General features: G+C 34.1%; 1 protein-coding gene across 1 annotated transcript; it reads right to left on the reverse strand.

Moving 5' to 3' along the window:
* Positions 1–6,842: 6,842 nt before the first annotated feature.
* LOC116135285 (transcription factor MYB86-like) lies at positions 6,843–8,434 on the reverse strand. Its single transcript, XM_031420994.1, has 3 exons — positions 8,069–8,434; positions 7,845–7,974; positions 6,843–7,656 (listed from the first exon to the last, which is right to left on the reverse strand). Exons 1-3 carry the CDS (start codon positions 8,196–8,198, stop codon positions 6,843–6,845), a joined length of 1,074 nt encoding a protein of 357 aa, XP_031276854.1. The 5' UTR covers positions 8,199–8,434.
* Between the last annotated feature and the right edge of the window lie 9,880 nt (positions 8,435–18,314).

The following is an 18,314-nucleotide window of genomic DNA, read 5'->3' on the forward strand; positions in this document are numbered from 1 at the left end:
GGGTGATAACCAGTTCAACTGAAGCATCAAAGTTCACAGTTGCTAACTTCATAGCCGGAAACTCGTGGTTGCCGGCCACTGGGGTGCCGTACACCTCTGGTCTTTGATTGAATTAATGTGTCCATAAATGAGGACAACTGATACATTTGTTTGATTACTTTTGTTTGTTAATCTTTCATTGATTCGTTCTTCCAAGTGTTTATAATATTGAATAATCTCAAATAATATTTTGGATACTATTTTTGAAAGGTTAAGGCTCCTTTATTAGGTAGTTTTTAGAATAATCTTTTGAAAAAAGTTAAATTTGGTAGATATTACGATGTAAAATTTTAAAAATTAACATAAATACCCATATGTTTATTTATTTATTAAACACCCCTATAATTAAATATTCAAAGTTAACAAAAACACTCTCAATCCACTCATAAATACGGACAGCCGGCCACCACCGCCGGAGGGTGACCAGAGTTGCCTTATCGATGCATGACCAGCTCGATCTTGCCATTGACGGCCAGATCTAGCTGCATTTGGTCGTCAACAACGGCCAAAGATACGGCCGTCGTTGACGACTATCTACGGCCAAAGATCTGGCCATTAACGGCCAGATCTTTGGCTGTAGATCTGGCCGAAAAAGGCTAGATCCAACGTGGATCTGGTCGGAAAAGGCTAGATCGGCGCACTAGTGGCCAGATTCAGCTGGTAGTGCTCCATTACACCAGATTCCGACTAGCTTCCGGCAGTGGTGGCCGGAATCTGGTAAATTTGGGTTATTGGGGCGTTTTTGTCAATTTTTAAAACTTTTTTTGGGAGTTGTTTAGTTAAATTAACAAATTTAGGGGGATTAAAGGAAATTGAATAATTTAGAAAACTATTTTGAAAATAGGTGAAATAAAGTTAACTTTTTTGGGAAAACTAGAATAGTTTTCCCAATATGTGAACCAAACGGAGCTTATAAGAGTTAGGTGATAATAACGAAGTAGGATTTAAAAACTAACAAAAACACCCCTTAAGTTTGTTAATTTACTAAACACCTCTGTAATAAAATTATTAAAAATTACAAAAATACACCCACCCACCCATTAAATACCGGCAGTCGACCACCTCCGCTAAAGGATGGCTGGAGTCACCGTATCAGCGCACGATCAGCTAGATCTGGCCGATCGTGCGTCGAGAATGCCTTTTCTAGCTAGATCCACCATGGATCTGGCCGAAAAAGGCCAAATCTACGGCTAGATCTGGTTGCGTTTGATCATCAATGACAGTCAAAGATATGATTGTCGATGACAACTAGCTATGGCCAGATCCACCGTGGATCTGGCTGAAAAAGGCTATATCGGTGCACTATTGGTCAAATCCAACCAGTAGTCTGCCATTATACCAGATTCCGACCACCTTTCGACAGTGGTGATCGGAATCTGACAAATATGGGTAAGTGGGTGGGGGTGTTTTTATCAATTTTTAAACTTTTTTTTTAAGAGTGTTTAATTAAATTAACAAACCTAAGGGTTTAAAAGTAATTGAATAAAATATAATATAATTTTCAGAATAAGGAAACAAATATATATTTTCAAAATGATAGGAATAGAATAGTGTAAAAATATTAAAACAAACGGAGCATTGTTAACGAAATTAAAGAATTATTTATACATTTGCAATCGAGTGATGACAATTTATAAATAAAGTTCCCTTTTGCTGACAATTTATAAATAAAGTTCCCTTTTTAATACAAATTAATTAAAGCAAAGTTAATTTTAATTGCAGAACTTGCTGAGTAGTCATGAATTTCTATACTGCAAAGTCAATTGTAATCTTTTGATTTTAGAATCCTACTTTTGTATTATATATATATATATATATGTCGGATAAGAATTCTAATGACTACATCTATTAGCACTCGAATATAGCCTTGATCTTGTATTGTACCGTGTACTTCTCTATTCGACTATTAATCATCTCACTACAAGAAAATTGAATTTCTATATTTTTCACAAAATTCTACAATAAGACTACAGCGGCTATCAATGGATACGTTTAGTTAAGATGCCAATACGATCTTTTTTTTCCTCAAAGCTTTCAATGAAAATTGCTTAGTTAACAGAATTCTGGAAATTACGCATTTCATCAAAGCTATCAAACACCAACTTTATAAAATCCCAGGAACGGTATTGTTTCTGCCGTTCGATTTGAAGCCACTGTAAAAAAAAAAAAATAATAATAAAATAAAATAAAAATAAAAATAAAAATAAAAATTATCATAAGAAACCATTAGTCAACACAGATGGTTCTTAAAGGTCATCAATTTGAGATCACCATAATAACACGTACGTAATCGAAATCTATATTTATATATAAAATGCCACTCCATTAATATATTATGTACATACACCAGAAAACAGACTGATATAGTTTCTACCATCTTAAACAACTATGGCTGAAGCAAACACAACACAGTATTGGGATTAAGCTCTAATCACACCATCTTAAACAATTAATCAGAAATGGGTTATGCTTTAATAACAATGCAAGTTTCGATGGATTTTGGGCTTTTTTCTTTCGGCATTCTGGGCCTTTACTTGGCCGGCCCATTATCCAGCCGCAAAGCCATATGGGTTTAACACCAAGTTCTATTTGACACGTGTTAGTTTGGTTTTTTATAATTATTCTAAAGAAAATTTCAACTCTTATATTCATGGTATAACAAGATTTTTAGAACTAATGCTTCTTTCATGTTAGTTGTGAAAGAGATAATGTGAGAGTTCAATTAATTAATGTTGATTTAATTATCCCATTTGAAACCATATCTAGTGTTAGAAATTGTATTTGTTTAACATTCACCTTTCCTCATGAGCTAGGCGCGCATGGGTTAGGGTGCAAACTTAGACTCATCATTACCTCAACAAACGTGATTATGATACCATGATGAATAGATAGAACTCACTCCAAAAAACTAACTTAAATAAGAAGGTTATCAAATTAGTGATGTGAGACAAATACAACTTCTAACATATAGGATAACAGACATCTTAATCATTGATTGGTTTGAATAAATAAATAAAAAAATTCGAAGGCAAAGTACGCAAAGTATTGGATAGTAAAGTGAAGTTCCTTAAATTTAGAGACATTTTTTATGTAATGTCGAGGAGATTAGCTGCTTCTAATGACATCTTAACACATTGATTTAGTTCTAATTTCAAATCATAAAAATGTTCATCATCATTAATGGCAAAGATTAATTAATTAAATATGTAATTGATTAAGCACCAATACCAAATTTTGGATGTGGAATTGAACACAAAAGGGAGAGGTGATTGGTGAATATTGGTGAGTGGTAATGTCTCATTCCACCCTGATTCAGGACAGCATTCATAAAATACTAATCACTAATTAATTAATTACTATATGCTAATTGTATTTATAATTGTAAATACTTTTATATGTATAGTTACAACTTCATATTTTGAGTTGAGAAGGTCAATACTAACACTTTGTAAATTAACATTATATTAGACAACATTATGTCAACAAATTACATATATTTAATTATGTGGTAATGTATAATTCAATTACTTCAACCAAATATTTTTAAAATACAATATTCTAAATAATTTTAAAACTTTATTGTCAAAAAAACATGTCTATTTAATTAAAATTTATAAAATAGTCTCAACTTGTCTTCATGTTAGCGTATAATATGTGTCAATATTCAACTCATTTTTACTTACTAGAGTAACTTAAAATTTGTAAAAATCATTCTAGACTATGTCTTTGTATTAACCGTATTACATGCGTCAATTAAATATTTGACTCTATCTCCCTCATTCTTTCTTGTTATTTTCTCTTGTTCTATCGTAACTATCATGGAAAAACAATTCATTAAATTAAATTAGAGACATTAACTTATTTATAATATATACGTACGACTTATTTTGAGAGTAACACACTTGTTATATAGGAGTATATGTTAAAAATATGTCTGCTTAATTGAATAAATAGACTTAATGTTGTCTTCATCTTAAACCTGGTCTTCGTGTTAGCGTATAATATATGTCAATAATCAACTCATTTACTCAAAAGAGTGCTTAAATTAGACTGCGTCTTTATTTTAACCGTATCAAATGGGTCAATATATATTTGACTCTCTCGTCTCTTTCTTATTATTGATGTATATACATTTGAATTCGTAAACTACTTGAGTCTTAGGGTGCGTTTGGTTCAATATTTATACCCATATTTTCAATCCTATTTTCCAAATATTGTTTGGCACATTATTCTAGAAATATTAGTGTATTTTTTAATTGCTTTTAGACCCCTTAAGTTTATTAATTTCACTAAATACCCCCGAAAAAAAAGTTTAAAATTAGCAAAAACACCCCCATCCACCCATACTTGCCAGATTCTGGCTACCACCGACCTGTCCCTACGGCTTACACCATGACCAAAACTGGTCAGTTATTCACCGATCTGGCCGTAGATCTGGCCTTTTCCGGCCAGATCCGTGGTGTGAATCTAGCCAGAAAAGGTCATATCGACGCATTACGACACAGATTTGGCCGATCTTTGTCGTAACGCAATTTTCTGGCCAGATTCTGGCGATGGTGGCCGGAATCTGGCACTGCGGGTGGTGGGGGTGTTTTTTTCATTTTATATATTGGGGTGTTTAATTAAATTAGTAAACCTAGGGGCTTTTTTTATAAATTTTTAAATTTTACCTCGTAATACTCCCCTATTCAACTACCCAATATTATTCCTAAAATCCTATCCAAAATAATGAACCAAACGCACCCTAATTATTTGTATTTATTTTATTTAAATGACAAGTCTAGCTGTAAAATCTACTGACTTATCAATTATACACTTAATTAAACGACGAATGATACACTCCTGATATATAACACTAGATATACTTGATTGAGAGACTACTAGGCTCTGTTTGACAGGCTTTTTAGAATAACATTCTCCTTTAGAATATTATTTAATGAAATAGGATATGATTCTAAGAATGTGTTTTAGAAAATATTTTCTAAAAATATTTAGATTCCTTTTTATATTTGTTAACTTAACTAAACACCCCCCACAATAAAAGTTCATAAATTAACAAAAACACCCCATCCAGCTATTGCTAGCCGCCGAGCACCACCATCGATCGGTGGCCAAAAGTCACCAGAATGGCACACGGCTGGCTAGATCTGGCCAGTCGTGGGTCAATCTGACCATAAACAGCTAGATCACGGCCAAAGATCTGGCTGCTTGGTTGTTGACGATGGTCATATCTTGACCATTGTTGATGGCCAAACGACGGCCATCGTTGACGGCCAGATTTCTGGTCGTCATTTGGTTGTCAACGACAGCCAAGATATGACCATCGTTTAGCTAGAAATTGACAAATTGGCTCATGATTCAGTCGGATCCAGAAGGTCATGCGTCGTTACGATGCCATCGTCCAGCGACGACGGTGGCTGGTGGGTGATAGTGGCTTGGGTGTGTGGGGGTGTTTTTGTTAATTTTAAAACTTTTATTGAAAAATGTAATTGTTAAATATTTTGAGTTGAATAGAATATGATTGGATTTTGAGTTGAATAGAAAAACAATTATTTCATTTCATTTGGGTTGAATGGTAGAATAGGATAGGAAAATGTTGTACCAAACGGACCCCAGTTTTTAACTCTATGGTGTAAGAGTCTGATTAAAGTATGTGAGATAGTGATAGATTTGGTAATGTAAAGCATTTTGGGGTGCGTATGGTTTATTATTTTGGATAGGATTTTGGGGATAGTATTAGATAATTGAATATGGGAGTATTACGAGATAAAATTTAAAAATTTATAAAAAAACCTCCTAAGTTTGCTAATTTAATAAATACCCCAATATTTAAAAATATGTAAAATGACAAAAAGACCCCCACCACCCGCAGTGCCAGATTCCGACCACCATCGCCGAAATCTGGTCAGAAAATTGCGTAACGACACATACCGACCGGATTTGGCCGATATGGCGTCGCTATGGCCTTTTCCGACCAGATCCACCACAGATCTGACCAGAAAAGGCCAGATTTACGGCCATATATGGTCGTCGTTGTCGGTCCGTCGTTGATCGTCAACGACGGCCATTTCTTTGGCCATCACTAACGGCCAGATCGGTCACCGTTATGGCAGATTACGGCTACCACCGACAGTGGCTGCCGAAATTTGGCAAGTATGGGTCGCGGAGGTATTTTTGTTAATTTTTAAACTTTTTTTCAGGGGGTATTTAATAAAATTAATAACCTTATAGGGTTTAAAATTAATTAAAAAAATAGGCTAATATTTGTAGAATAATGTGCCAAACATTATTTGGAAAATAAGATTGGGAATATAGACAGAAATAATAAGCCAAACGCACCCTTGATTATTTTTGTTCTTATTATTTTTATTAAGGATAGGTTAAATCATGTGATTTGATGGTTTCATCTATCCTTTAAACAAAACCTTGACATTTTGGAAATTAAGATTGGGTTATATATGAGAATATTTATTTATTATATAATGAATTTGGTCAATTCATTTAGTTATACGTATGAATGGGAGTCGTTCTTGATTACATCTCAATTTATCCCGACACAAAGGAATCACCAATTTCATAATTTTATTAGCTTTCTAAAACTTTTGGGATCTCTCGTTTTCAAATCATCATCTTGTTAGCAACAAAAGTTTTCCATGTAAATAAGTAATTTGTACAACCTTAAATTAATTAGACCACCCAGCAAAAAGTACAACAAAAAAAGAGATAGAAAATTAAAAATTACAACTGATGAGCAATTAATTAAAGAAATACTAATTTAATTGTAATACAAATTAACGTATTTATTAAAAGTTCCATGCAAAATCATCAATGGAGATTGAGCTTAGATCACGACACATTGCACCAGACATGAATGTCGATTCCACAAATTCAAGGTCAAAACTAGAGCTGTCAAATGAACAATCTATGTCCTGATGAACACTGTTGTTTGCTTCATAGATATTATCGTTCATCTTCTCCTTCTCTTGAAGTTCTTGTTCTTGTTCTTGAAGTTGCAGTCCTTCCACGCTTGGTACTCTATAGGGTTCAACCATTGTATTGTTACCCCAGATGGAATAATAACTCTCATCTAAGAGACCAAATCCTGATGGGTTCACTGAAGAAGTTGTGGAAGAAGAAATGGGTCGGCTCTCAATGGAGGAGACACTAGGGAAAGTAGTAGTATTAGTGATGGAGTCATGAGAATTTTGACCACAATTTGCAGTCCAAACATTAGGTTTTTGAATTTGATATTGAGAGGTTGGTGTTGGTGTTGGTGTTGGTGAGGGCGCCATTATTGGTTGAAGCAGTGGAGCATTTTGAAGAGGAGGTGAAGGCGAAGGTAACGTTAGAATTGGAGGTCGAATCTCCATCTGCACATTGTTATTAATTGGCGTCATTTGTCCATTATTGACTGTGAAAGCCGGAATGGATGGATCAAAGGAGGTTTGTGAGATGTTGCGTGAAAGCTTTTTAGAAGCTCTTTGATGAGAAGGGATCAAATTGTGAGTCCTTGGGTCCAAACCTTGTGAGATCAACTTCTTCTTAATGCATGAATTCCAGTAATTCTTCACTTCATTGTCTGTTCTTCCTGGCAAATGCTTAGCTATCTGGGCCCATCTGTCAAAACCATGCAATAGTAAAATATAAGCTAATGTATCGTATTGGTATATATATATAAATTAATACAGAAATAAAAATTTTACTAAAATTTTGCTTTTTAATATCAATTGACTGTAATGTTCATGTACTTTTGTAAGTTAATATATTAATATTCTTTTTTTGTGGTGAAATTGAATTGGGTTTACCTGTTGCCTAAAATTCTGTGGCAATCAATGATTATCTGTTCTTCTTCTTCAGAAAAGGAACCTCTCCTGAGGTCTGGTCTCAGGTAGTTTATCCATCTCAATCTGCAACTCTTTCCGCACCTTTGCAAACCTGCACGCAGTTCATCGATTAATATACCCACCAACTATATATCAAATACTTTCAGGGGGAAAGGAGAGAGAGAGAAGCTTGCTATATATCATACCAGCAAGTTTTGGAACAGAACTCCAGCTGCCATGGGCATGAGTAGTGATGTGTTTAAGGAGCTTTTCATCTTCTTCAGGCGACCACAATCCCTTCTTCACTTTCTGTTTGCTGCAGCACCTGTGACCCATATTCTCAGTAGTTAATTTCCGTGCTGCTCCCTCCCCCTCCCCTTAATTTATATCAACAATAAACTTTGACTCAGCTCATCCGTATAAATAAACCTAACTTTAATTCACTCTTCCAACTGACTGGTTTCACTGTTTTAAACGCTGAAAGCGCTAGCTACCTCATGAGGTGGGCGATTATTCAAATAAATATATGAAATGAAATGTTGAAGGGTATCAAATTAAAAGCATCAAGAAATAAAAGAGGGGACTCAGGCAACTGAAATGCATGGAAATCTGAGTAATATAGGCCAAGTGGCAACACATTTAACATGATGTTAAGCCAATTGTAGTGTGATTAGATGTTTTGTTTTAATAGAAATTTTGGCCAATCTTTCAAACCATATTTCCCTAGAAGCAAAGATCCCCTCATGGTGACTCAAGGTCCCACTCCCCAAATATAATATAAATTCTCACAAATGAGAAACGTTTTGTCAATTTGAGTGTGAGAGGGGTTACTTATAACAACTCTTAAATTTGCATGCCTCCCTTATATTTCTATATATATGCACTTCACTTCACTTGATTGTGTAAACCAACAATGTGCTGTTATTTGCAGACTTTGAACTATTATTGTCCCAACTAAAAAACAAAAGATTACGACAAAAACAAACTATACTTTAATTAATACTACAATTTAACTTTTACAAATCCGATAATATAAGGCACCAAAGGACTAATAATTCATAGAGGACCCCATATTAATTGGTGACAAAGGCCATTCCATTTGAGAAATGTGCTGGAAATTTAACTTCGGGTTCACTCATAGTGAGGAGGACCACAAGGTCTAATTGAGTGCTTTGGTGGGCATTAATTTTATACACAAAAATTATTATAGATTTTGTTTTCAAGAAAAGAAGTACAGATCCATCAAGTCATCAAGGGAATTAATATATATAACGAAGTATACCCAATATATGATGTAATTGTATTGTAACAGTATGAACATATTGTCTCATGTACATGTACTTTAGAGTTTTGAGCTGACAATATATGACACAATAATGGGTGTCATGGCCATGGAAGAGGCATTAATTAATTTAATCATAGAGTAGAGTGATGAAAAATACTGATATCGAAACATGAGAAAAATGAGCTGCTTGTTTGAAGAGCAAATGATTGCATTTTCATTTTCAATTAGAATACGAGGAAGGGTCATGATTATGATTAAAGAAACTTAATTATATATTAATTTATTTATTTCCTTCTAATCACTCTATATATGGAGATAGAGCTGTAGTTTTCTCAAGTTGCCGTGTTAAATCTATCTCACTCTCACAGTACTATTGATATTTTGAAGTGTGTAATTCAAGCTAGTTTTCTCTCTCTCTGTCAATACTTGACATGTTTATGAATGCTTAATTTCCAAGGAAAAGAAGAAATCATAAACTTGAAGCTTTAATTTTAAATTAAACTTTGGGGATAGCAGGATTTATCAGAAAATTAATTGTATGAAAAGGAACCTGTTATGCAATATTCCTTACACAAAGACTTGGAAATACGTCTTAAAAGTATAAAACAATACAAATATTATCTTTTCTCTTTGTTTGGATCGATCTTTTGCTTGTACATGTAAATATGTTGCCCTTGGGTCATCATACTTTGAGGGCTACCAACCTGAGTAACATTAGAAGGTAAAGGAATTTAAACCTTGTATGTTTGACCTCATTTTTTTTATTTCTTCTTTGATCTTTGTCAAGGGGCCATTTTTGTTAGCTTTTCATAGCTTGTAGTCTTACCTATATATATATATNAATTAGAAGCATCAAGAAATGAAAGTGGGGACTCAGGTAACTGAAATGCATGGAAATCTGAGTAATATAGGCCAAGTGGCAACACATTTAGCATGATGTTAAGCCAATTGTAGTGTGATTAGATGTTTTGTTTTAATAGAAATTTTGGCCAATCTTTCAAACCATATTTCCCTAGAAGCAAAGATCCCCTCATGGTGACTCAAGGTCCCACTCCCCAAATATAATATAAATTCACACAAATGAGAAACGTTTTGTCAATTTGAGTGTGAGAGGGGTTACTTATAACAACTCTTAAATTTGAATGCCTCACTTATATTTCTATACATATGTACTTCACTTCACTTGATTGTGTAAACCAACAATGTGCTGTTATTTGCAGACTTTGAGCTATTATTGTCCCAACTAAAAAACAAAAGATTACGACAAAAACAAACTATAGTACTTTAATTATTACTACAATTTAACTTCTACAAATCTGATAATATAAATAATTCTAGGCACTAAAGGAACTTGAATTCATAGAGGACCCCATATTAATTGGTGACAAAGGCCATTCCATTTGAGAAATGTGCTGGAAATTTAACGTCGGGTTCACTCATAGTGAGGAGGACCACAAGGTCTAATTGAGTGCTTTGGTGGGCATTAGTTTTATACACAAAGATTATTATAGATTTTGTTTTCATGAAAAGAAGTACAGTTCTATCAAGTCATCAAGGGAATTAATATATATAACGAAGTATACCCTACGATGTAATTGTAACAGTATGAACATATTGTCTCATGTGCATGTACTTTAGAGTTTTGAGCTGACAATATATGACACAATAATGGGTGTCATGGCCATGGAAGAGGCATTAATTAATTTAATCATAGAGTAGAGTGATGAAAAATACTGATATCGAAACATGAGAAAAATGAGCTGCTTGTTTGGAGAGCAAATGATTGCATTTTCATTTTCAATTAGAATACGAGGAAGGGTCATGATTATGATTAAAGAAACTTAATTATATATTAATTAATTAATTAATTCCTCCTAATCACTCTATATATGGAGATAGAGCTGTAGTTTTCTCAAGTTGCCGTGTTAAATCTATCTCACTCTCACAGTACTATTGATATTTTGAAGTGTGTAATTCAATTTATTTGCTAGTTTTCTCTCTCTCTGTCAATACTTGACATGTTTATGAATGCTTAATTTCCAAGGAAAAGAATAATTAAGCTCTTAAGAAATCATAAACTTGAAGCTTTAATTTTAAATTAAACTTTGGGGATAGCAGGATTTATCAGAAAATTAATTGTATGAAAAGGAACCTTTTATGCAATATTCCTTTTACAAAGACTTGGAAGTATGTCTTAAAAGTATAATACAATACAAATATTATCTTTTCTCTTTGTTTGGATCGATCTTTTGCTTGTACATGTAAATATGTTGCCCTTGGGTCATCATCTAGGAGTCATACTTTGATGGCTACCAACCTTAGTAACATTAGAAGGTAAAGGAATTTAAACCTTGTATGTTTGACCTAATTTTTTTTATTTCTTCTTTGATCTTTGTCAAGGGGCCATTTTTGTTAGCTTTTCATAGCTTGTAGTCTTACCTATATATATATATATATATACACTATAGAATATGTATCCTCGAGTACACATTTTCTCATATAATTAACCTATGGTAAGTTTTCTCTAATCAAATAACCTTGGTCACCTTATGACGTGTATGCATTAAGTGTATGCTTTTAATCAACCAATGAGAGAAAATTAATAATTTAAAACACAACTTTTATGAATAATTTTCAATTGTCTCCCTGCAGCAATATTTCATTCGAAAATTTATGATTTCAATCATCTTTAGTACACATATAAATGACCTATTGTGAATGGCTAACTCGATGATTCATGGGCAGCAGCAGCAATGTCAATGAATAAAATGATTAAAAGGAAAATTAAAGCATGAAAAAGTATTATCACGACACATGCTATATATTTAATTAATTTAATCAGTATGATTAAAACAAATTAATAATGATTTAACTGGCTTTTTATTGTCTTAATAATCATGATTTATAGCACAAGCTTCCAAGACCAAGGGGTTTCTCCATTAATTAGGCCAAAGAAATTGTTGCCCAATGTGCTGATAAAGTAAGCAAAAGCAATTGACAAATAAATAAAGGAGAAAGCTTTTTGAAAACACCATTCTTTTGTTCTTACGAATTAATTTTTTAACAATAAATTTAACTTTGGGTTAGAGATAAGATTAATCTTGTGAATGATTCAATATTAATAAAATTTTTAATTTGTGTTGGTGAAGCTTTTAGTTGCCTTGACAATTAGATACATGATGTACCAATCATTCAATTCATACGGTTACTTGTTTATCGTATCTATGTTTTAATTAAATAATCATATGGTCTTGATAAACCCCATTTACGGGTAATAGGTAGAGTGGACCAATATCTAATCTTCTGTTAAGACTTAAATTTAATATAAATTACAAACACCATTGTCCATGGTGATCGTTTATCTCTCACATCATTAGACTAGTATTGATGTTGTCCATTGATGGACCTCTTCTTTTATGCCTCCTTGAAGTCCCCTCTTCTAATTTACGCTGAAACTAATTAAAACTTTACTTATAATCATGTTTCTTTAAGAGATTTAGCAATTAAATCGTTACTTATCCAATTGAATGTTTTCTTGTACAACTAATCAGACAGTTTTTCAAGCAATTAATGTAGAGTATACATAAAGCTTCTTGCTCTCTTAGTCATCTTATTAATTAAACCCTAAGGGATGAATTAATTTCAATTTCTTGATGCAAATATCTACAACTGATGTAATGGATGTGACGTATTTACGAAGCTTGAAGATGAATATATATGAACTAGTTAGAGAAAAAGAAGTTAATACAAGTAATATAAGGGTTTGGAGGAAGATGAAGATAAGATACCCAAATTTTTCAACCTTTGTGCGTGAAGAAAATGGCAGGCAAGGCAATGAAGTATGGTGGTGGATAATCAAGTTTTACACTTCAAATTAACTTCAAAAATAATTCTTATTTTAAAGCTAAATGGTGGACATTAATTGACTAATTTGACTAATTCACAATTAACATTGACCACTGCCTCCGCTACATATTATGTCAGCTTGTCTTGGCCTTCTTGGAACCTCTCTCTGTCTCTTTCCATTGTCCATAAGAGTTACCTAATTAAGAAAAATTATTTCAATAGATTTGACGAAATGGGTCTGATTAATTTTACTAATTAAGTTTGTTTATACTATTGAAATTTAATACTGTATTAGTATATATCGGTCTCTAATTAACAAAAAATAAAATAAAATCAATCTCATAATAAAATTAATAATATCATAATGAAATAATGTAGTAAACAAGGGGAACAAAAAAGAATTAGTCAAAATTATTGGGAAAGCGAAAGTTAAAAGGAACTGGGCTAAACGAAAATTAGCAAGATCAATAGTGGGCTGGCGGGTATTTGTGCCGTGAGTCCCAGCCCTCATTTTCATTTTTCACACAGATTTTAGAATTGATGTAATGAAAGTGTCTTCTTGTAAATTGTGCTTAGAACCATCATTTTATTTTATTTTATATTTGTTGCTCTTCTTAGTTGAAACTGTGAAGTCAAATTTAATTCAAATTAGTATTGCATTAGACATGAATTTTCCAAATATATTTTGTTTTCTTTAGGAATATAATTAAGAATAAGAATATAATTATATTAGGAATTAACTGATTAGAATAGAAGGTAAAACTATAATTAGAGAGTGAGAGCTACCAAAAAATGTTTATTAAGAGAGTGTAAAGTGGATGTAGCTCTCATATAGAAAGTAAAACACTATAAATTTTGTCGTTTGCTATCTTTCACTTTCATAAACATTTACTATTGGTTAGTATTCGATGAAATTCCACCGACATAAAATGAATCATTTTTCATTTTCTTGGTGGATCATCTTTCACTTTCTTGGTGGCTAACCCCTCTTGTCATCAAGAATCTCGGAAAGCTCAAGAAACTGACGCTTAGTAACAGTATGCATGTACGTGCTCAAAACAAAGGCTTTACAAAAGTTGGTGGGGCGGGGCATACATCCAAGGACCAAGATTGGAAACTAAACAAGGGAGCATGAATTTAATTATAAAGCTATGAGACTTTCTTGAGCAGATTACTTTTCTTCAAGAATTTTTAGATATCTGTTTCCTATATATACTGTACTAGCAATAAGTGTGATAAAATTTTTACCGAACTATTTGATAGGAATGAATTAATATATTCTATTCCTAGAATATAAAGATTTAAACCCTTTTCTTCTTGGTACAATGTTATTGTAGTGACTAACTAGAGTTATCAACTAAGCTGATCAAATCAATCAATGAGCTAACACAACTTATCAATCAACATGGAATCAATTTAGAGATTAAGCAAAGCATGAAAGAACTGAATAGAAATTGACACAGGGTATTTATAGTGGTTCAGCTAAGGTAGCCTACATCCACTCTTCAAGGCACACTATAGGGTATTTCATTGATCAAGAGAACCAAGATTATAAAGAGTAACAACCAAAGAAATACAAGAAAGAACACACCCGATTAAGCGCTCTCACTGCTCTGTTTTCTCTCGCACATATTGGTCTGATTTTATACACATCAAGACTCTGTTGATCATTCTTCAGCTGTCCAATATGATCTGCAATCCATTGGAGAAGATAGGCACTAGAATCTTCTGTCATGAGCAAAGAACTAGGGCTAGAATAGGACCAGAGAGAAATGCTTTACATTGGGGAGAATATTTCATTATAGTCTATGCCTTCCGCTTGAGTGAATCCCTTTGCAACCATCTAGCCTTGACCTAGGTGATTCTTTTGAAGTTGACCAGGTTTCCTTTTGAAGATCCACTTGCACTTAACCACCCTGCAGTTTTCTAGTTTATCAACTGGGTCTAGGTATTGTTTTTCATTAATGAGTTGAATTCATCCTCGATTGCCCTTTCCTTTGATTTTTTAGGTCCTAATATAGCTTCCTGAAATGTTTTAGGCATCATCTTAGCTCTTCTTCTACCTGAAGTGCATAAGCTACCAGGTTTGCATATCCTAGTCTGTTGGGAGTTTAATGACTCTCCTGGTTCTATCCCTAGCTAGCTGATAGTTTATCAAGTCTGGCTCCTGTTCTCTTTTGTTCTTCTTGCTCATCTAATTCATCTGTATTAGGATTTTCAGGATTCTCCTTTGTCTCATCAGCTCCACCTTGATGATTGGGAACTACATCCTGATTTCCAATTCTAGAAGATCTGATCCTGAGTCATTATCAACTGATTTTCAGGTTCACATCTAGTCTAGGAAGGACCTCTTCCCTAAAAACCACATCCCTACTGATTATACACTTCTTGGTTTCTAGATTCCAGAACTTATAACCTTTTACTCCCTCTGGATATCCAAGAAACAGGCACTTTATAGCTCTAGGTTTGAACTTATCATCCTTTACATGACATAAGAGGCACCCGAAAACTCATAAGTTGTTAACTTTATAGGGTGTCCAGTCCATTTTTCTAAGGGCACCTGAAACCTATGGTAGATAGGGGTTCTATTAATCAAGTACACCACAGTATGTGTACTTTGCCCAGAATTTTACAAGTAGCTTAGAGTTGACAGATGCTCTAACTTTGTCTAGGATTGTCCTATTCATTCCTTCATAAGGCCATTCTGTTGTGGGGTATTTCTAACAGTTTTGTGCCTAACAATTCCATGGTTTTTGTAGAACACTATTGAATTCACATTCACAAACTCAAGACCATCATCAGTCCTAAGCCTTTTAAGTTTCTTCCCGGATTGAGTTTCAACCAATGTTTTCCATTCTTTAACATAAGAAATGCCTTATCCTTAGTCTTCAGGATATATCCACATGCCTAGAGTAATCATCTACAAGCTAATGAAATACCTACAGCGCCCTAGTGAGTAGTGTCTGTTGGTCCCATATATCTGAGTAACATACTTAAGTGGTGAGCTTGAGTAATGTTTACCAAATTCAAATTTCACCCTGCACATTTTGCCAAAATACAGTGTTCACAAAGGTTAAATTTCCAGTTTTTTCCCCTCCTAACAAATTCTGCTTACTCAACTCATCTAACCCTCTTCACTAACATGTGCCAACCTTTGACGCCACAATAGGTTTTGTCATGTGTTACTAGAGACCCTACAGCACTATGCCATAATCTGTCCTACCCTTTAACACATAGAGACCATTTTTCTTTTCACCTTTCATCACTTAATGACCCTTTCATTACACTAAGACTTCCACTTGAAGCCTTGTAACTCAGTCCTATGAGTCTAGGGTGCTTAGTGATATTAGATTCCTCTTGAGGTCAGGAATGTTACTTACATTGGGTGGGGTTTTGGTTAGGCCATTGTGAAGGCTTAGCTTAACAGTACTTATGCCCTTAATGCCACTTACTGCATTATTTCCCATCACACTTTTCCACCATCTGCAGTTTGAAAAGAGTTAAACCACTCCCTATTTGGTGTCTGTGTAGGTACATCCTATTTCTAAGATCCATTCCTCATATTTCTACCTTTAGAGATGACTAATACCTCTAAACTTTCATAACCTTCAGACACAACACTAGCACTACCTTCCTCTTCCTCATTTCCATACTTCTTCTTATTTTTCCTCTCAAGACAATCTCTCCTAAATGGCCTTCTTTGTGACAGAAGAAGCACTTCCATTTCCAGTTTTGGACTTCAATCTATTCCTATTGTGTCCCCCTTTTTCTTTTCCTTCTCTGATCTACCCCTACCATGAGACGTTCCCCATCACGCCTAATGTCATTCTGTTCTCTCTATCCTTAGCTGTAATGGCTTCTACAACCTTTTCTATTTGGGGTTTGCCTACCATATTTTAATGTTTCTACAAATTGGAGTAAGGTTTTGGTAAGGAATTTAGAAGAATTACAGCCTGGTCTTCATTACCAACCTCTACTGATATGCTTTCTAAATCCTGTATAAGTTTCAAAAAAATCATCCTTATTACTTTTAAAGATTTTTGCTCATCCATTTTAAACCAAACAGTCTTTGTTTTAATACAGTCTATTAGGGATAGCTTTAGATTGAAGAGGAGTCTAACCTGTTCCAGATCTAGCATCAGTTTTCTGCTTCTTCACTTCTCGAAGGCCTTTGTCACCTAGTCCTAAATCAAGGAGCTCTTATCTTTGTTGAGAACATCCTGCTTCTCAACTTCAGTCATGGTGTTAGGCAACTCAGATTCCTCTTTCAACGCTAAGGCTAGTCCTTCTTTAATCAGCACAGCTTCCATTTTCATCTTCAGAGTCCAAATCATTGTCCCTTGTAAACTTTTCGAGTTCAAATTTAGTGGACAGTTTTGGAATAATTTGCAACGACAGAAAATAAATTTCAAATAACCCTAATAAGGATTCGAACTAGGCTTTGATACCAATTTTATGCTGAGTTTAAATGAGGACTAGAACCAGCATTTACAAAATGAGCTTGGCTTTGACTAGACACCTGTTGACTAGGAACACCAAAACCATTAACAGTAGCATTATGCATTACCGCCAGCTAACCCAACACCAGAATTGAATCTTTCCGATGGAGTTCCAAAGTGAGTGGTGTGAGACTGCTGCTGAGAATGATATAGTCCTCCAGATCCACTATATTGCAGAGCACTAGGTGTATGCTGTCCAGTGCTATTATACTGAGAATTATTATGGTGAAAGTGGCTATTGGGTTATGGAAGATATGAACTGTCATAGTAAGGCTGTTGTTGTGATGTGTTAGCTATAGAGGATTGAACCATGCCATTATAGGCAGAGTTATATCTGTGATAGCATGACCAGCAGAATGTCCTACTTTATTACATAGCTGACAAGTCAATTTTCCTCTCCCTGTATTTCGACCTCTACCCCTGCCATGTGACATTCCTCCAAAGGCAGGTGGCTTGTTATGATATAGGGCTTGATCAAAATTTTGACCATAATTCTGACCAAACTGCTGTCCAAACTATTGAGGTGCAACTAAGGCAAGATATTAAGGATAATGAGGATTTCCTAGTGACATTAGAGTAGGTGAAGCAGGATACAGCGGACTAGACACTCTATCAGTTTGAAGACCTTCTAACTCAACTTTGGAAACACGATTTATATCACTAGTGGAACCATGTGAGCTATTTAAAGTACCAGTAGAGGTTGTATGTGCTGAACAGTTATATAGATCTATTGCATTGAACTTTTCAAGTCTTTTCAAGAACACACCCAATTAAGCGCTCTCACTGTTCTGTTTTCTCTCGTACATATTGGTTTGATTTTAT

Source organism: Pistacia vera, unplaced genomic scaffold, assembly GCF_008641045.1.
Source record: "Pistacia vera cultivar Batoury unplaced genomic scaffold, PisVer_v2 Contig1089, whole genome shotgun sequence".
Classification (NCBI taxonomy): domain Eukaryota; kingdom Viridiplantae; phylum Streptophyta; class Magnoliopsida; order Sapindales; family Anacardiaceae; genus Pistacia; species Pistacia vera.